This window comes from Acromyrmex echinatior, chromosome 11 (genome assembly GCF_024713525.1).
Source record: "Acromyrmex echinatior isolate Ae372 chromosome 11, ASM2471352v2, whole genome shotgun sequence".
Taxonomy (NCBI): Eukaryota; Metazoa; Arthropoda; class Insecta; order Hymenoptera; family Formicidae; genus Acromyrmex; species Acromyrmex echinatior.
Window position 1 is genome coordinate 10262458 of NC_141862.1, and position 22335 is coordinate 10284792.

A 22335-nucleotide genomic window follows, 5' to 3' on the forward strand; every position below is an offset into this window, starting at 1 on the left:
TAACCCACACTGAGGGTATAGAATTAAATATTCTCAATATTCTATTGAAGATTTCTATAGAGCATCAAAGAAATAAGATTTATTACGCAAAGAAATATTAAATAGTCGAAGAAATATTAAATCGACTTTGTTTCGAATTATTTTAGAAAGAAAATTACGATTCTTACCCAGACAACATGAATGTTTAAAAGATGAAGACATTATAAAGACGTCTTTTGGGACATGTAAAAGACATTATAAAAAAAAAAAACAGGATTTCTCTTATTTAATTAGATTTATTCTCATAGGTTTATTTCAAATTGTAATTCAATATAAAGATATTTTCTAGATATTATGTGTTGTCTGGGTTATTCATATCAGTATCATAAAATGGGGGATAGCTTTTATAACGTGAACCAAAGTTATTCCGATTTTAGGTCAAAGTTACCCTATTTTGCGATAAAATTATCGCTTGAATCCACTCGCTAAGATTTATATGTAGGTTTTATTTATATATTGGTCGACATTGCTTCTTTTTCCTCGGTGTAATTCTTTATCAAGATGAAAGTCACAAACAGAGCAGAAACGGTCAGCCAACGAACCAACCAGTCGGCACGTGGTTGACAACTACAGTCGGTAGTTTCTTAGAAATAACTTCGCTCAGAAATTGTCTCAATTTTCTTCTGCTCCTTTTTTTGATTATCCGATCTCGTTTTCCGCGCCGAGAGTATATAAACACACGAGGAAAGAAACGCTCATGACGAAGGAAATAAAAAGGCTTAGGATGAAGGAGACGCGCTGTCTAAAACAGACCATTCCGCCGATTTTATTCTTTCCTCTTCTTTTTCTTTATACTGTGTCCCATTTACTTATCTCCCTTTTTTCAACAGGATAACAGTAACCCTCCCTTTTTCATACCATCTCGCTTTTCCCTTCGCTACTTCCGCTGTTAACGGCGAACTAGGAAAGCGCTGGCTGGATACGTCGGCAGCTTTTTGAAAGGCAAAAAAGTTTTGTGTTGCAACTCGCCGTATTCTCTGCTTATCGACTTTTCCTCCGTCGGAGCACGTTCCGCAGCGCAAATGCTGTTCAACCTTCTTTATCTTTCCAGTTGATCGTAAATAATAAAGTATCTCTTAGTGTTCTTCCGTCTCTTGCATTACGTTAAGTGCACAAAGTATAATTTTTACATTAAATTTCACATCATTTAAAATTCATCATGCGTTCTTCGTCTACAGTATCCTATAATTAGGGCTTTTTCAGCTTCGATTAATGCAGGGTGGAACGATGCGTTGCACAGCTTGTTATCGTTCCATTATTGAGGTGTTGAATATATACGAGCGATGATAAGAAATATGAAACAATCCCGAGCACGCTCAAGCGAAACGTTAACGCCTCCTTTGGGAGCCCCGGTGAGCTTCGGTTATTTAAGACCGAGACTGCCAGGGAAATTTCTCCGCGTGTAAGATTCTCCTTACAGGGATGCGCGAAATGCGAATCCCTGCAGTGGGAACATTGCTGCTGCTGCTGCTGCTGCTGCTGCTGCTGCTGCTGCAGGCGCATCTCGAGTCGTCTCTTCCATTTGCGGATTTCACTATCGGCAATAGTCTTAGGAGCGATGAAAGAAAGCAAATCGAATCCCAATGGATTTTTCTCCGACGAATTTCTCTTGGCTTCTCGCGTTTTCGGCGCATTCCCAACGTATCTCCGACGTCCCCGACCACATTTCAACTGTTTCTTACTATTGGCTACGATCCAGCATCGATCGGGGATACGTTAGCATTCTTTCTCTTGCTTCCTGCATTATATTTCGCATACTTAAAATATATATCACAGAAACGTGTTGCGAATCAAATGGTGAAATTTTCACGACAAAGCTACATAACATACGTAGTTATGCCGACGAGAATTCCGTAGAGTCTCCTGATTAATGGGATACGTTCGTCCAATTGTGTTCTTTTGTGCAATTTCTAAGACGATAAGAAATGTATCTAGTATCATATATGATACATGACGTGAATGGACTGTGGAGGCTGAGCGTAGCTATTACGCTTGTCTGTACGTTGAACTATCGATCTTCGCCGAAGAGAAGCGCATACGTATGCAGCTTGCACCGCTCTCGTCTGCCACAGCCGTACTACTACGATTGCAATTTCGATCGGCGCACTGTAATTTTCTATGACATACTCTGCCTGTAATGCCGTGTAAAGTTATACGGCCCACGCGCTTATCATTTTTATTGGCATCCGATGTTATAGCAGCGCCGGCAGAATCGCGACAAAAATGGTGAAAAATAAAAAGTCGCTATAAACGAGAAACGACCCTGCGACGGACCCCTTGGGAAGGTTTTGGCTATTCTCGCCCGGCGCATAAATGGCATAATTCACCGAACGATTCGACACGTTACCCTGCGACCGTCGACATTCTCGGTAGCTCACGGATATCTGAATTACATTAAAATCCCTTCGTCGGTACGACGACGTTGTAACCCTTTTCCGTCGACCGACGAAACTTTATAAATTGCTTTAGTTTTCATTGTAACAACACCGGAATGCAAGACAAGAATAGCAATATATAGCGTCCAACTTTAATATATTACGGAACTTCACGCAAGAATGAACAGCAACATCAGGGAGATTCAGGTACGTCGCTCGATCGATCCTCAGAGTTCGACTTCGTGCCGGACGAAGTGCATCGATCGCAGAATATGGTGCATGCCCCGGTGGTGCAATTGGAATGCGAGAACCCGACTGCGGAATACGCGGCACAACGCAAAGTGTACCTCGTATATCACGTGCCGTTGCTTATTAACCCGATGGCGCTCTGTGATGTAGATCTTTTTGTGTTTTCGCTTTGAATCGCGAGCGGTGCGCGCGGGAATACGGTGATTGAAAAATCGAGATTTGTGTATGAGAGAAAGAAAGATCTGTGCTTATTGAGAAGGGCGCGTGTGCGCGCGCGCGCGCACAGGACTTCCGCTCTTGATTACGGATTGTCGGATGAATTCGTAGCCTGTCTGCTTCCACGCAAGGCAAAGTTCCAAACTCATCAGAGAATCTGTAAGCGACAGAAATTGCGCGGTCGTGACGCGCCCCTGTATCACAGTGATTTTGAAACTTTGCTCTCGTGATTCGGAGAAGAGTGAAGATTGAGAGAAGATAGAGTATTACGACGAAAAGTATAAATAGTAGATCTTTGTAGCCGCGCATTCTATAGAGAATTTTAACAAGTTTTTTTGTGTAGTTGTATTTCAAGCGTATGTACGTGGTTACAGAACTGATTGGTGATTCATTATCGAGAGTGTGGTAGAGGTTCGTTAAAAAGGTTTCTAAAGGTATCAGTATCGTGTCACCTGTGATGGCGATCTTGCAGGACCACTTGCTGGTACCCTCAAGGACGATCTGTTCGGCCTGCTCGAGGCTGTCTATGTGCGTATCCGGGTCGACTGAAAACGTCGTGCTGAAAAGAAGACAATGTCGTCGTCATCGGTTAGTCCTTCGACAACCTCTCGTACCCTTCTCCTTTCATTGTCAATCCACACTCTTTTAGAGATTCCTTGAGGAAGAGGATCCTCTCGAGACAGCAGCTTCGAGGCGATCAAGGAAGTGTACGTCTTACGGAGGCTACCGAAGGACGCGGAATCGTCGCGAGGCGGAAAATCGTCCGAAATCATCCAACATCATCCAGCAGCAGTGATGGCGGTATATTCAACAGCTCAGCTATGCTAGCAAGATTACATTCGCGCAGCCAGAGTATTTTTTCGGGATTAGCCTGTGTGTACCTCAGTACTTTCGTATCTGTGTCTCATGTGAAAGCAAAGAGAGACGTGTGTTTCAGATCCGCGTCTCAATACAAGATGGATTAGCTTTGTTCACTGCTCAAAGTTTTTATCCCTGTGGATTCTCTCTCTGTGTGCCCTTTGCCAATTTTGATCGAGTTGAGCGTACGGAATTTAACGGATGAATATGGATGGTGGGTGTCAATCGGGAAGGCGGGTCCTACTTGAATCTCGAATCGAATTATAACTCGACCGAAAGCAACGCGATTGATTTTATTTGCATAAAAAAGGAACGATAAGATTGATGCCTAGATGTGGCGAAACAATAATGGCTTCGAAGTCGTAGAGAACGAGAATCGTGTCGAACATGACGCGTTTCGTACGGCGGAATGCCGTACAAAGTTTCATCGAAGTTTCATACCAAACGCATGAAAGTATGCACGAGAAGACCAATCGATCACACGCGCCTTGCTGTACCAAGAGCATTGCCACCTGTTAATCCTGAATCGTTGTAGAATTAGCGCTATTTTATGCAGGAAGCTGTTTTGTAAAGACACGTCCATCAGCTTGGAATAAGAAAACTTGTTGCTCAACTTGCATGGCCCATCGCCAACACGAGACTTCCATTGATCTCTCAGTTATGATAATCGGTTCACGAAGACGATCAACGGTAGGAACAGCTTTTTAAGCGATCGATTACTTGATTAAGTTTTTACCTGGCTATTAACTCAGGAAAATCTAATTTTCTCCATCGAACAATTATAAATCCGTTATTCATGATTGGAAGTTTAAATACGTACATCGAGTTAAAGATTTTTTAAAAATTATAAAAATTGGAGTCTGCAATCGTATTTTATAAATGATTTAGAGAAGTCTGAGATAACATAATTTTCTTGAGAGTAAATTAAGTTTTACCGAAAGGAAGAAAGAATGAAGAAATTTTTTTTAAGTGACCATCGATCAACGTTGTTGAATTATTCTCGGTTGTTGAATTTCTCTAAAAAAATATTAATTATATAATATATCAAGAGACATGGTAGTACCTCGAGCCAAGTATTGTAAGAACTATATGTTCTTTACATTTTCACTATCCCTGCCGACATGACAAGATAACGATTTGGAGAAGAAAAGTTTCACGTTTCTTTTGAACTGGAACCACAATGGTCCTGGAGACGCAACATCGTACGAAATAAAGACGACGAGTACAAAGAATATGGAATGTGCGCGTGAAATATTTCGGTCATGATACTTTTTCCACGTATCTCACGTATTTTTTCCGCACGTATTTTCCATCTCGTATGGAAATAATCCGTGGGAGAGAAATCGATATGCGTTACACGTGTCGTTGCGGTTTGTTTACGAGAAGTGAATAAACGATGCAGACTAATTTAAGTGTTTCTTCAATAAGTAACTTTATAAAGTTACTTTCAAACAAAGATAAGTATTTTACGCGACATATTGTCTTATGTACGATCGCTCCTACATGTCTAACAAATTTATCGTCCATAAATTTCATAATAAAAGTAATTTATTTCTCGAGATAAACCGTACAAGAGGTGAAAGACGAAAAAAAAAACATTTATCTACCCTTCAACACGAATGTTTTTGTAATAAATTGCATTAAACGCAAACTATCGAGCTAATCCGACATCGGGTTCATTTTCCTTATCTTCGACACGCGAGACCTATTTCTGTTACAGGTTCGAACGAGGAGCTAAGCTGACACGTGCGATCGAAGCGATGATCGATGCCCGTGACGTCTGACTCTCATCTCGCAGCGAAACGCAACTGGAAAGAGAACATGCCCTGGATATACCAAAGATTACAGGTGGTCGGTAGATTGCTTTCGATAGACATCGCTGTGGTATTGGCTTATCGGTCAGGGACTCGCGATCATGGAAGCTCGATGGCTATAGGCGGGCTGAGTTTGCTTTAGACAATAGCAACGGCACATACTTGCAGCCACAACAAGTTGCCACGTGACCTTAATGGACTTTCGATTGAATTCTCTTGGAGGAGAGGAGCATTGCGTGATACCTGACCAGTGCGATCGCGTGGGGAGTATGTACATATAAATACATACATGGACTATGGAAACTCATACATCTTCATATCGATGCATAAACAGAGTGACACTCGAATGGGATTTCGAATCGGATACGTGTACCTGGTAATTTTCACTAACGAGAAATAACGGGCGGTTAGAGATGCGCGAGATGCGTTTCAAGGATTTCCGGAAATAAGTACTTCACCGAACGATGGTAATTGGGGTGTTGTTTCTGGGGGAATTCGCTCGGGCCGACTGCGAGAGATTTCATTTCGCCGATGGAATACGAAACTCCACTCGTTCTCTGGAAAAGAGGCTATTGCAAATAGCGCATTGAGCGCGCGAACGAGAAGAGAACTGTCTGCAAACTCGATTTCATGGATCTCGTTGAAGCGGACTGGTTGCCACGGCAGCAGTTGGGATTGGCGTGAAATTGGAGCGAAGGGAAGTACCTGTTGGTGGCAAAAAAAAAAAAAGGGAAAACACTGATAGGGAGACGAATACCGAGTAATGTCCAATTAAACGGTGTTGTACACTAACGGTTAGCACGCGATATTGTCACATCCAGCGGACAAATGTAAGATCATAAAAACGCCAGCACATACAGGTAAAACAGCAGCATAGCATACACTGGCATACACGCAGTAATCTGCATTGGTCGGGTGGGAATAGTTACGAGGGTAAGTCAAGGTGTTTCTCAGGAGGGAATTGGAAATAGCTCGTCCATTGTGAGATTATAACTCGTAACAAAGTTGTTGGATATAAAATAACACTCGGCTTATGAAGAAGTTAAAAGGAAGAATTACAGTTAAAGCTAAGTTTTAGATTGCAATTTATAGTTCGAACGTGAGATCATTCCGTTTAAATGAATCATATTATCGTACGATGGTCGAACGATTTCCGGGATTACATATATAGGAATTACATAAAATGATATTTGTTACTCAATTATCGGTACATTCATGGCACAATCAATACAATACAGCCACACGCGCGGCAGCCACCAAGAGCCAGTTATTATTATGCCATTACCAGATCTACGTGTAATGGCAATAATAATAACAATAATAATAACAAGAAGAAGTAATCAAAGTAAATCTTGTGCGTACACGCATTATGTATAACAGACATAATAATATGGAGACAACGGTGACTCGCACTGTATATACAGATCAAAATATATAGGCATACGCAGCACACATATGTATCATGTATCGGGACGGACACCATATTGATGACACGCTCGTCGCGTGGGATACGGAAAGTGCACAAGACCAGTTTAGGAATCGCTGAGCACGAGCTGGCCACAAACCTGTAATAGCGATCTTCGCCGACCATTTGCTGGTACCGTCCAAAACCGACTGCTCCACCGCCATCATGTGACCCAAGTGTGCCTTTTCGTCGACCCCGAAGACTGACCTAAACTCCGACGAGACTCTCTTTCATAAGCTGTGCCAACGGCCACGATCTCGTCTATTTATCTCGTTGTGAAATATATCATTGTTTCGAAATTATCTTTATCTAAAATAGTTCTTTTTACCGCGAATTCTCAAGGAAAGATTATTTCGTTTCGCGAAATATTATTAGTCTGTAGGAATTTAAATGAAGGAATTTAAATAAAAAATTAAAAAAAAAAAAAACAAATATTTGCGATAACACTGAATGAAATTTCAACCGGCACATGAATGTGGTCATCCTTTTTCAGTTGGGAAAACTATGCTCGCTTTTACACTTTTCAGTCAATATTCCGTGAAACAGAACACGTTACAGGATTATTATCAGCAGCAAATCGCTACGTGATTACTTGAGAATTCTCTTTGTAGGACTAGCAGTTTGCTCAGACGGCTCTGTTTTTCGTTAAATTTTTCCGATATTCCGAATAAAAGAAAAACAGCAGTAAACGGGCGTTTTGGTAATGAAAATTTTTAATACGCGTGCCGAACAAAACAGTTTTCTAATTAAAACGACTGCTCATCGATCAACTCGCTAACGAGAACGATGAATTGCTCGTTCGTGATTATATTCCTCAGAGAAGACGAAATCGGGCCTGTGACGGTGAAAATTCCGCTTTAATTTTGTTAATTCTTCCCTACGATTTTCTTCGCCCACCACTGTCGCCACTGCATCGCCATATTGATCTAAGCGTTTCATTTAATTACGGATTAATTCCAGTCTATTGCCGCTGGGTACAAGCAGTTTTAATTGACAACTAATTATTATCGCCTAGGATATTAAATTAATTTTCAGTAATAAATATAACCGTTGCGGGCATAACATTCTGCGTTGCAGTATTTCTTGCGGAAGCGACCAGACCTAGTGCTTTTCCTGGCACGTAATAACGATCGCTGCAGCTGTTCCGCACTAATTTCGCTCGTGCTAATTATCGTGATAAGTTAAATTACTAATGTTTACTAATGCTCGACCGAAATGAGAAAAATATCTGTTAGTATTAATGAGCATTGATTAATTTGCGTTTTACTAATAAGTTTATAATGTTCGCTACATTTATCATCGTGTTTGCGTTGAATTGATTAAAAATAATTCGAAAACATGATATTCTCTCCTGAAACAACTATTTCACAGTTAATTATAAATTATATAAATGTAATTTGAGATTACATATCTAAAAAAGATTCTATATGCTAATATGCTAATTACATAACTAATTGTACAAATATTGACCGATTTATTGGCATTTACATGGCTCTCTTGAAATGCAGATCGCGCGAGCGATATTAATTAACGTTGATTTTCATTAGCCTACCGAGGCTTTTACGAAACCATACTCTATGTCGCGTCGTCGATGTTTATAATCGTCACGATAACAAGCCAATACTCGGTAATAAGATTGAAATGCGGCGCGGGTAACGGAGATATCTCGAATAGCTCGACGCTTAATTAATTATGGCAGATATGCGACGGATTGACGCAAGGTGCGCAAATGCGATTAGACGGTTATTGTAATAATGCTGACGTATCTAAGCCGCGTGTGTTATCCATTTATCATTTACCACAAATAGGTCGGTTTTGATGTCTGAAAACAATTACTCGACGTGTGATCTCGTTATATTTTCGCATGAACAAAACAGAATTTATTTAAATAAATATATTTAATATTTAATTAGCAGCGATTATCGAGTTATAGTCGAATTTCAAATAACGCTCAAAAGATTTTTGTTTCGCGATCTCCCAGGCATTATAATTCAGAGTTTGAACTAGAATAATAATATGCATGCACGTAGTAGTTTGTGTCAGTGCTGATTATATTGATTGGACAATATTAATTTGTGAGATTATTTAATTTTGACAGCTTATTTGATTACATAACAATAACACATTTACTGAATGAAGGTTTTACCTTCCCCGTTAAATCGATAATATTGCGGAAATTATTATAACTGAATGCTAAAATGAATTATTACACTAAAATCGTTGCAGTGTTACTTAATTTTCCTTTGCCACTTTTACTTTTGTCTCTCATTTTATATAAAAATTATACAAATGTATAAATTATTAATATATATAAATTTATAAATTATCTAAAAATGTGTTTTTTTTTTTTGGCACTTTTACTAAGACTACCGATTATATATCTGTCGTAAGTTTTGAATAGAAAGACTATCGATGGTATGTCTGCAGTAACGAAATACCCAGTGCGATGTAAAATCACACAAATTCTCCAAGATAACACGAAGATAACTTCAAAGTCTGAAACGCGAATCGTGTTTGCCGCGTTTATTGTAAGGCATTACTCACGAACATTCACACAATACGCTATTCCTGAGGGTGTGTAGTGACGCATTAATATTCGTCCAAACGATGTTTATACGGCCTTTAACGATTTCCTATGTTTGAGTTTGTGAAATACAATAGATCTGGTTCGCTGTGGCGATTTATCCACGGGACCATTTACAATCCCCAAAGCAGAGACCGAGTAGAATGGAAAAAGGAATTCAAACGGGTTGTTACGTCAATTAATTAATTCATGGCTTTTTATCCACAGTTGAAAGAAAAAAGTACGCCATTGCAGCAATCACAGGCGACATTGAATTATTTTCTTTATGAGATTTTTATACAATGCGCAACGAACGCGCCCAGTGAGACTGACCGCGAATCTGCTGATTCAAAAATAGCGAGCAGTGGTGGCAGATGAAAAATCGTTAAATCGCATCGATACATCGATCGACGCTATTTCTCCTCGAACCAAACTGTTATTAATTTACAGTACGGTTTTCGTTGGATTTCACTTCTGCTGCGAAGAAAAGAAGAAAAGAAAAAGAAGCAAGAGCGCAGTAAGCGGATACTCACCGAATAAGTTCAAAGATCTCCGGTTTCTCTTGTTCCCTTTGCTTCATTCTCTCCTTCATTGCCGTGATTATAGTATTCGCCTTATCCTCAGCGCCATGCTTTGAGCTCTTTTCAGCCGCCCCTATAAAATGGATGGAATAATATATGAAATAATATATTATCAAGTATGTTGTCAGCACATTATATATAAGAATGGCCAGGAGCATTAATATACATTAAGACCACATCTAATTATTAAAAATTGTTGTGATCCAAAACTTATGACGTATTCTTTGATTGTTAAGATTTTTACAACATCAAATCTGTAAATTTGATGGTAACTCACATCTGACAATCAGGGGAGTTTTATTAATTTATGTATTAGCTGAAGAGGACTCTAAAGAGAGTCAAAACGTTCTATGGATTTTTGAATGTATTTCAGATGTATGGATTAAAGGAGTAAAAAGAAATTTTACTTGATTACTTTGCATACCAATTATCACGCTGTACTTTCATTCGTTCTATCAAACATCATTGGTTTTTTGAGTACTGAGAGTCCGTAACAAGATTACATTTTGGAATTAATTATCAAGCATTTATATATTCGAAATTTGTATGGTTATTTAGTTGGATCATTAAAGATGTATTACTAAAATTTATGCTCGAATTCGATTGATTCATACATTAATTCTCAATCTTCTCAATGTCGATAAAACGCTTTTATCTCCAGTAAAAAAAAAAGATTAGAGAAGCGTGTTTTACACGCAAAGAAGATTTATTACACAATTCTCGGCACAGATACCGCACTGTTTTTCAATGCATTAGCTGATAAAACGTTCACAAAAAAATATGCGATTTTTTTTTCGAGATAGAATTCTACATCGTGAAAATCATGATTCGTATCACGGGCAGTGATTGAGTAATATACCAGCTTTTTTGGTATCATCTAAATACTACATTAATAATACCATTGGCGGTATTGCGTTTCACAAAATTATATATAAATTGGAAAATATAGCATATCGCGTATAGATCGTGATAGATGATCATGTATTCTGCGCGTTACACAATAGACGCGTCAATTTTGATTATATATAATCGGACATCAGACACGTTAGATGCAAGAACGATATCGTGGTAGCGAAACATTTCGTATGCAATCTAATACGCGGTGTCAGACACGTTTCGAATTTTACATCAAGGTATACGTCGAAACAACTTTCTTGAATTATCGACTATTTTAATTATTACCGGAAATCCTTGATGTACAATCGTATAGGGATATAGAGAAGGAAAGGGAAATCTGAAAAAAATAAGCGATAGGAAGGGACGTAACACGAAACACCCGGTACATTGAAATTACAACGGATAGCGGTGGATGAGGGAGAATTAATTGAGAACGGAATTACGAGGCAAACTGTCGTGCGGCGAGTCGGAGGCGGAGAGACTGTAAATTAATCGTGGACTGTCCGATCAAGGAAAGAAACTTTATCGAGGACAGAGTCAGAGCAGAGGGGAAGAGGTTGGGAATCATTAGTCTGGGAGTGCTAGCACGAATCGATAGCGAATAGTATCCAGACGAAAAGGACACCTATAGAGAATGCGAAGATCACCGGAATCAAATTGAAAGTCTGATAGACGGGCCGACGTTAAAAGTGTCATTACTTCCCGATTTCCGGACATTGGAGATTGGTTTATAAAATCTGTCACGTCATTGCGGATACTTTTATCAAGCCAAAATGCGAAGTGGCACACGAACGTATTGCGCCTAATAAAATTGATTTTTCCGCGAGACACTCAATCCGTGCGAAATTCAATTGCGCGATTTAACAATCGCTCGTTTATCAATAATCTTTCGATTATTCCGTCACAAATCGATTTTGTATGAAATACGAGAGTAATATCCGTTTATTGACAAGACATCGGCCGACGATGGAAATAGCACTGTAACTGGCAGAAGCAACGAACGGAGGTCTTGTAGAGCAAATTAATAATTAATTCGCGTAAGTGTAGCGAGAGCAAAGACAGAAATAGTAATTTAGATGTATATCTGTCATTCAGAATTATCAGTTACACTTTGTTTAATTGCGAAACTTTTCTCAATTTCATTTAATTCTTATTGTCTCGTCGAGGGACAATTGATTTTATTACTGTCCAATTAATAAATAAATTCAAGGTTTTTAATTACGTGCCTGAAAAAGGAAAAGTTATGTATATGTGACCTCGGGGCGTCCGACATACATTTATACAATAGCTTTAAATTCATTAATAAATTCATTAATAAAGATGACAATTTATAAATTTTATTTAAAAAGTTAATTTTAATGTTAATTTTAATGACGTGATTGAAAAAAATTTACTAAATTGTAATAAATATTTGTTTGAATAATAGCAATTAAACGTTTACTTACAGCAAAAAAAAATATTCACCAATAAAAGAAATGATACTTAAATTAATAGTTTTTGTATCAAATAAATTTATTATAAGTTTACATTTAGTAAATATTTAGTTAGTATTATTCAAACAAATATTTATTAAAATTTAGTAAATTCTTTTTCAGTTAACCGAAATAAAATCAATACATACTCTTGATAAATATATTTAATATTACGGAAATTGCGCTTGAAAATTGAAATATAGATTGACGTTACTCACTCTGCAAACAATCGGCGTTCAAAAGATCCTTGCACTTTTCGTGACACTTGACACCGCACTCCATACATCGGACTCCTTGTCGAGCGATGCCCCAGAGAAGACCCTCGCATTCGTAGCAGTACGTCGGTGATGTGGCCGTCCAGGTGACAAAATTGTGAGGAGTGGTTGATGATATGGGATAGATCATCGCTTGCAGAGTTTTCTTGTACACGTGCATCTTCTGTGGGTGTTTCGTTATGCGATTTGCATCGCCGTTATATTAAGAAAGTAAAAGGGAAAGGTAAGAGATAGATGGGCGTTTTGTAAACATTTGTTTTTCTACTTCAACTTTTCTTCTTCGCTCGCAATAGTTGTAACTTTTGAGGGATTTAAATGGTTCGTGGGATATTATCATAAATTACTAATCCTTTGGTAGTCGATGCCTTCTGATATGTCAAAATTTTCAATTATAATACGAAACGAATGATTTTGCTAAAAGGTTAGGTAGATACAGGTCTGAAAATAATTTTGTTAGACTATCAAAATAATTATGTAGGATGCACAAGCTAATTGAATGCGAACTTTGTAGCATTTCCCATTATGCTCAAGTGACCTACATAATTGTTTTGCTAATTCAAAATTATTTTAAAATATTAATTAAAATAGTTTAATTATTTAAATTTAAAATTATTGTATTCAAATATTATATTCAAAATTTGTATTTAGCTAAATTTTTAGATATTTTAGAAAAATCATTCTTTCCATTCCAAACTGAAATTTAATAACCGATGTAAAATACGAAATGTATTTACATCGTTTATTAAATTTCAGATATTGTTTTACGAACATTCTGTTTATTGCAAATAGGAAAGATGTACTTTGAATTCTCAACGTTTACAGCATATGATGAAATGACAGATGAATTTCCATTAACGTAATATAAAATATTCTATTACTCGCGTATGAACTATCGATCGAGCAATTGTGTAATAAAATTGTATCAGATATTATATTATCGAGGTTATTTTTGATTGAAGAAATGAAACAGCTTTATCACATGACTTTTTAAGAAAGCAACTCTTTTAATTTATTACTTGTGCTTCGCGTTATTCTTATCGATTTAAGATACATTTCCTTCAATGTAAAATTTTTAAATTATAAATGGAATACCGAAGGATTAGCATTTTGTCCATTCCGATCTTTCTCGCAAAAACTCTATCATGGATTCAGTTATTAACTGAAGTGCCTTTATGGGTTCTAGTTACATAATTATGTGCACGCAAACCATATGCAGACATAGGTTTCACAAAGGAAAGCCTGCTATGGTTCCAATAAAAGCGAATTGGATAAGCTAGAAACTGTTTTACATTCCTACTTGCTCGTGACTTTCGAAAACAAAATAACTCTCATTATTCGGCTTTAGATTTTCGAGAACATCTCTCCTATCGGTTTTCTTTCTCTTCTGGATCTTTTTTTCATGTGAGATAGGATTACCTATGAGAGCTTTACGAGCGTACGCGAGCTCCTCGATCCTAAGGAGATCATCACATTTCATATTGGACATCTAGAATTTTCGCGCTCCACCTTGTTTTTCGTTTAAAAAAAAAAAAATATTTCTTTTTTTCTTGAAAAGTAATATCTGTAGTACGTGAAAAAGTTTTAGGGAAGATTAACAAATGATATTTTTTCTATATACATGTATATATATCCTTAGACTTTTCTGGCGATATCTTTAGACTACCTAGCGAAAGGACGAAGGTGTAAAAGCATCGATCCGTTAAGTACTATGGTACTAACGTGTGAACTCGAGATGTTCCTCGGTGCATGAATTTTTCAAAATCCGTATATCTTCATTTCAACGTAAGAATATAAGATACTGGTTGAGTTACCTTTCAATACATTACCTCGATATTCTTCAGATGATCGGAAATGTCGAAAGAATTTTTCCAGTCGAATATTTTAGCATTATTAGCAAGAGCACTCTGCGAATCTAAATCTTACGTCTAAGGCTAACAAATTATGCAAATTTCAACCAGTATTAATTTATTACACTCGTAACGTTTCTCCAGGTTGTCTTAGTAAATCACATATTTGAGAAAGGTATCGATATCTCGTTATCGAATATTGCATGTGTGTCAAAGCGATCTGGAAAGGACACCCTGGTATTCGATACACGAGGAACATCCAACGTCACGGAAATCGGAAACTCCTAGCACTAGTCTATAGCTATTTCTCTCTGATACGGTATCTCCCGTCGTGATTCTACCCTTATATAGATTATGTAGACTCATCTATGAACATCCTGTATATATATGATTATATATATATATATATATATATGATTCAATCACTATTTTTTCATCTAATGCATGTATTTCTTTAATACATAATGCGTATCACGATATCCTAGCCGCTAATATATTTTACACTAAGTCGCTACGTGTTACTTCCGAATAATACAATGTAAGGAGAGGAGTAAATAGAAATAAGGAGATTCAGAACTGAAACTGGCTAGAACACACTTACGTGAAAGAAAATAGCGTGGAAATGAGGATAAAATGCAGCACGTTTCGTATGAAAAGAAAAGAAAACCCAGTGGTTAAGTTAAGTTTTGGGCACCGGTCTCTTACCGGAATTGAAACTTAAAATTAAATGATATACGATCTAATTTCTCTCTGACATCCGTTTTCCCTATTTCTTCTGATATTACTTCTTGCTATATTATCTCTACCTCGCAATTAGAAAGTAAACGTCCTTTCGCTTTTAAAACTTTTCTCTCATCCCTCATTCGTTACGCGGGAGTTTCCAAATGAAGTACAACACGTAGAAAGAAAGTAATTAAGCTTCGCTGTGATTTATGTGACACTAATTAATATAATAAATTGCATCGTCCATGCAATGATAACTTTAAAAAATGTCATTGAAAAAGAGCTTAGTCGTTGTAAAGATTCCTTAAACGTCAGCGGGATGACGACGCGATTATAGCCAACCCTCCTCTTACAGGGTAAGCATGTTTCTTTGGTTTATTAACTGGTGACATGAAGTGGTTAGAGTGAAGTATATATGACTAAAGGATAAGTCCTTACCAGCTCCTCGTCGTTCAGCGTCGCTCGAGGTACGGCGGATGTGAGACCAGCGTTCCTCTTCGTCGCTGCCATGGTCTGAGAAAAGATAGGAATTAATGTACATCTGATAATAATGAATCTGATAATAATACCCTTCCAGTCTCTCTATCGCATAATAAATGATAATCCTGGGACTGAGAAACTGTAAGGAAGAAAGAAAAAAAAGAAAGAGATAGAGAAAGAGGAGAGCGAGAAAAAAATCAAAGGAAAGCATAAAATTGATCAAATAAATCGAGAGACGTGAAGAAACGTATGTAAACGAATATGAAAACACGAAGAAGTCTTTGAAAAATATTATTTACAGATATTTATCGACATCGAGATCAAAACTGTTTACGAGTTAAAATAAAGGTGAGTGACACTGACTTCTCAAATAACGAGAACTATTCAAAAGTGATAAGATATACATATTTTGAAATTCTTAATATTAATCAATCAAACGTGAGTATATACATTTCCAAAAAAACAACTTCACATCGAGATTAAACTGCATCTGTCGTAATAATATAATAAAAAACTTGCGAGATAGAAACAAATTGAAAGCCGAAGGGAAATCTTGTGACGTAAAAATCTTGTGATGTATAAGCGGTGATATTACATGCCAAGTGAAATATCGATAAAGTTAAACTTTTATTTACAAGTTTTATGAAGCGAGTATAAGTGTGAGTTATATATAATATATATATATATATATATATATATATATATATATATATATATATATATATATACAGCGAACGCTTAGAAATGTTTCGAAAAATGTTACAGAAAATGCTATTCTATATTCTATATTTTATATTTAATCTCAATAGTCTTATGTAATTGCGATCTTTAACATTTTTACATATTACATACACGTTTCTGAAATAGAATTCGCAAATTCAACGAATATTTACCGACCGCGCCGTTTGAACATATTTTATGACGAATGTCGGAGCAGGTGCAAGATATTTATTCGTGCAAACGTTGCGGATTAATATAATATCTGTCCGATTATCTTTGCGCATAGTCGCGTGCATAGAGAAAATTAATGTAGTGGTTAACAAACAAGGTTGCAAATATTAAGACCGGCAGTGAGATCCAACTCAATAAAATCTGGATTATATGTTCGTCGAAAACCATGGCGGAAATTGTACTGGAGGCTAATCAAAGGCTGGACCTCTGCTTAATAAGACCGAGTAGGTACTGTTTCAAGTGCGGTGTAGATTTGCATGTGCGATTGGGAACGCATATATATGAATCTAATATTGAAATTAGAACGAAGAGAGCGATAGTAAGAAAAGACAGTAAAGGGCAAGAACCAAGAAGCGAATGGAGCGGAAACGTCAGGAGATATGTAAATTAGTTGATAGAATAATGATGATAGAGAAGAGTAAAAGAGAGAGAGAAAGAGAGAAAGAGAGAGAGAGAGAGAGAGACAAAGAGTGAAAGAGATAGAACTTAGGTGAATCTCTACGGAAAGAAAATCTAATCTAATTAGCTTATGGGTGTTTTTGGTAGGTATGGTGCGCGATAGAATTTGTGGTTAGCATAGATTTTAATTAAGATATTATACACGGAGCCCCGCGAACCGTGCGTGCGCTATTGTTTAAGCCTGACGATTAAGCGCTTATTCTGTACATGCTAATATCACTTTTATCGGCTATAATCCACGTATGCCGTTGTGACGTTGTTTTTCTAATGCGTCCTCTGATCAGACGAGGGATACTGCGACGCAGCACGGGAAGAGGGGCACCAAGGCAATTTAATTCTGTCTCTTGTGAGAATCTCGCGCAATATCATTTTTCTTAACGATGTTATCGAGTCATCTCCTTCGCTTCGTTTTTCCCGGTTTCCTTTCGTCAAGAGATAGAAGCGAAGGAGTGAGATGAGAAAAATAGTATTAGGGAATCAAAGAAAGCTTTCACTAAAACACATTGTCTTCAAAATTTTCTTTGATCGAAACATCTACTTACGACTCGTATGATATTTTTATAACTTCTCTTAATACATGTTATTACATCTACAACTATCAAGACGTTCATGCAATATCGATGCTGGTACAGTGAACGATTTTTCGTATACAGGTGAGGGACATTACCGTTACATTACTGTGACAGAATAAAATCTAATGGGACCATCGTTTTTATCGACAGCTTGGAAAACTACTGGATGATCACATTGATTAAGTTTGAATGCACGCGAAATAGATAATTATTTTAGAAAGATTCTTTCGAATCGTTGAATCGGTTTTTGCATAATTTTTAATCGAAGTAACTGTAAAAACATTCGCATGCGGAACACAAAGTTACGAATAAGCGTATCGAAAAAGCGTATAACAATGCGTTTCGTTGAAGTGCAAACTCTTGTCTCTCCGACTATAATCGTGTTCAATTTAACGAGTGGCTAGATATTTGATATATTATTTTCTCACATTCGATATTTCATACATGGGAGATAGAAATTGCATGTTCCGCAGATAATAAAATTACTTCGGTATCTATTTGCTAACGAGCAGATACACATGTAACTGAATCATAAATTAAATTAGAGATGTAATGAAGAAGTTTCTACACCGCTGACTCTATTCCATCGAGAAGAGCGCAACTTTCAACGATTCGCAGCGAGAGAAGCATACACATCCCCTTATAGCAAGTAATCAACAGAAAAAAAAAACATAACGAATTAGAAATAAATCAATCGAGAGCAAATAACTGAGAGAGAAATGTAAATCACGCGTAGAACAAACGAAGGACGTAAATAAAAAAAAAAAAGATAATAGCATAGACAGTGAGAATGAGAATTAAAAATTCACATGCAAACGAGCAAGCTTTTATTGACTTGGCTAAGGAGGCATTTAATTAGTACCTTCAAGACCTGGAGGTAGAGTTTTTGAGATTTTTTGAGAGGTTTTTTTCAGTGAGTGGTTTTGTTTTTTTCAGGTGTTCAGGTGGATACAACAACGGGCGCCACAGAGAACAAACAAAGAAAATAGCATTATATGCCGATTAGTACATGTAGTCACTTGCATTTTTTTTTAGTTAAATTATGATATAGATATAGATGTTTTAAAAGTTAGACATAAGAGAGGCACAAAGACGATTAATTAACGGACGTTAATTAGGACTGATTCATCACGAAGAAATAATTGTGTGATACAAAAACATGAAAAACAGAATTATCCTCTTTTGTTGAAAATCAATTTTTGATAATTTGCGTTTTAGAAATTTATATCTCCGTGGTGAATTTAAACGATCGAAATTACTGAGCGATAATCGCCTTTTACACGTGGTCAGTCAATTTCGTTAGTTCGACATTGATATATAAGCGATGATTCGTCACTGTTATTGCAATTTTTCCGACGAATAACGCGAACATTTCTGCGGTTATAACCCAGTAATCTTTTCGCGCTTTTTACGGACTGCCTCGACAATTTTTTTCCATATCACGATACCACATGTAAATATATTTCACGTCGCGAGACTTTGGGAGATTCTAGGGTTATATAAGATATGCACAACAATTATATATGTTAACATTAAACAAGGAGACAAACATACAGGAAGACAGACATCGGATTACGGGATCTAAAGATGATGAAGGATATCTATATTTGGAATTGGAGTGCAATGCTATATTTTAAAAGGAAAGATAGATCGGTTCTTTTTCAACACTGAATCAAATATAAAATCCGTTGGAAAATGTAATTAAGGTTCTTAAGTGATCTCAAATCTACAATTTTCAAAATGGGACGCGTTAAATACATTTTCGGGTTAATTAGAAAATTCAATTTTCCATTATTTTGTTCTGAAAATTACATTTTACTGCCACCGTTTTACTTTCGTAGTATTAAATTAAATCACGTTTTCCGCGACACACTTATCCTCACTAGGCTTTTCTCTGGAGCGCGATCGATAAACTACTTAAGAATTTCATTTTAAAACATCACGCACTAGTTGCACACACGCGAGCTTTTAGCTTACAATGGCATCCATGACGTAGACAAGACATTTTTATTATCGTTTCGAGCACGTGCGTCATTATCGTGTATATAATCAAGATGAACCTGGTGTGCAGAATATCTCTACACCTTTATAAACAACTCAGTGTCATTGTTTTACACTTCTTTTTTTTCTTTTGTAAATAAAACTCGATTGGCTATTTTTATCGATTTATCGATTAAAATACGCAATCGCGGAGGATGATTTATTTAAGAGAGTTCGCGACTATTTGTCTTTATTCTGCACGTTGTTTATGTATGGCCAGCGAGATAAATGGTCGCGAATATATCGACAACTTATCCGAATTTCAAATCGATGAGTTTTCTAGTATTTTCGACCGATCGAAGATATAAAGGCACCGCTCGAGTACGAATCGCATCAGCGAATTGCGAATTTAAATTTTGCGGCAGAAATGTTCTTACCAAACTGGTGAACATAATCATCATTAGCACGATTAAATTTTGAAATAATGAAATCTCTCAGTCGTATTATTCACATTTAACGAATCAATGAATTTTATTTTATTCATTTATTCATGAATATATTTAGGACATTAATAGGTAGAGTAATTATCAAAGGACTATGTGAAATGTAAAGTGTTTTTTTTTTATTTGGAAATTTCAGGGAAAAAGAGGTGTTACATTGAGAGGAAATATTTCGTTAGATTTGCTCGTTGGAGCATTGCGATGGCTTTTAGAAAAATTAGCAATTCGATTCGTCGCAGGAAACGACGGTAACACTGAAACGTAAAACACGCAATTAGGTCACGACGAGATACACGCTTGTTACGAGCCGCATCGGAAGATCTTCCGTTTCGTCTTGAAATTTCAACGAAAATGCCATTCATGATTTCAGTTTCATCCCCTTTGCTTTCGTTCCACGGTAGATCCTCGGATACGTCGTGCATGATACACAGAGTTAGATTTCGCGACGAAGATATTTTAGAACGTCGTCGTCGTCGTCGTCGTCGTCTCGCGAGATGGAAATAAAGTTAAAGAAGAAGCGACGGTTGTTTTGTAATAATCGAGAAAACGTAGCTGTTGCGTTTCCGCTGGATGACAAACTAATTAAGCTTTAGATAACTTTCAATTATAATTTCCTGCTGCGTTCACTAATATATTCATAAAAGAAGTTGAGTAGAGGACAGTCCTTTGCAGCTTTTTCTTTAGAAACGTGGCAAGATAAATAAAATGCAAAGTAACGATACCGCTCGTGGTTGTCGGATATGTATTATCGAACATATTAGCATAATCGAATGCACGTGCCACTCGATTGATCGGTATGTCGAATATTGGTTTATATTTTACAGCTCGCTTCGACACTTAAATCGGTACATCTCACATGATACGATTTACTGCGTTCGCCAGCAATACTTCACGCGCATTTCTACACGACAATTCCATTTACACTGTAAAAAATATTAGTGTGGCTTTAATATCATGCGGTGTCTATATGTACAAGTTTTGAGCGTATTAATATTAACATCAACATGATGTAGATTTAACCCTATAGATTTTAAATCAATATCATGATATTGACATAAACATCAGAGATTATAAATTCACATCATGTATTAATATTAACACTAACGCATGAGAATTATATAGACACCGCCTAATATTAAATCCACACTGATATAGATAGATAGTATAATACTTTAGAGTATTATACTAATGCAATAGTAATAATTAGCTTTCGCTTTTAACATTTTGCATTACCACATCTGAATACGCAAATTTTAGATACAGTATAATTAACGAACTTTAAATGATTCAAAAACTGTTGGCAACGATATTTTGATAGAATTTTCATCTCAAAATTATCTTAGGAATCTCCTCTTAAGCATTATTACGATCTTTATGGGACATTTACATGCATAAACTGCACAAACTATAATTAAAAAATATTCCGTACACTGTGGAAATAGTTTCTAAAAATATTCATGTATCCGCGTATCACATAGAAATATAACCTTTACGATTATAATTTATACTCTGTCGTTCAATGGGCTTTCACGTATCTCGCGTAGGTATCGCTAACAGCGCACACGTCGGACACATCGCGGTAATTAATTCCAGCTCTGTTTCTGTCGGTGCAAACGCGGAACACAGAATTGCAAAGCGCACCAAAGCCTCGCGTTAAAATTCTAAAATAGCCGCATCAAGAGATGGCCTCGAGCTAGTCGGGTGAATTAATTAAATTCAACCAGCCGCATAATCGCCACGGAGATTGAAAGAGCTCGAACTCATGCCGCGCTACCCGGAAGCGGAGATCGTGTTTTTCAGTTACATCTCGGCGACGTCATAGATGAAGAGAACGACGACGATGACGACGACATCAATAACGATGGCGACAGCAACGAGATACGTTTCGTCAGATCGGATAATTATTTCCGACAAATATATATGTATGGACACGGTCCAGGCAATGTACATATATGTATGTGTGTACACGGTGTACTTATACATATGTATATATACGCGGAGACAATGGCGGAATGGTGT

General features: G+C 36.9%; 1 protein-coding gene across 27 annotated transcripts in view; it reads right to left on the reverse strand.

Annotated features, from left to right (window-relative positions):
• unc-13 (protein unc13 homolog) overlaps positions 1–22335 on the reverse strand; it is a 100166-nt gene that overhangs the window by 20940 nt on the left and 56891 nt on the right. For 25 of the 27 annotated variants that reach the window (XM_087411415.1, XM_087411411.1, XM_087411414.1 and 22 more), the window contains 4 exons: positions 15813–15887; positions 12748–12967; positions 10113–10233; positions 3332–3438 (listed from right to left, as the gene is read on the reverse strand). In XM_087411415.1, coding sequence (XP_087267541.1) covers positions 3332–3438; positions 10113–10233; positions 12748–12967; positions 15813–15887 — 523 coding nt within the window. Of the gene's footprint in view, positions 1–3331; positions 3439–7116; positions 7224–10112; positions 10234–12747; positions 12968–15812; positions 15888–22335 lie in introns of all 27 variants that reach the window. The other 2 variants (XM_011060196.2, XM_011060193.2) reach the window with 1 other exon arrangement.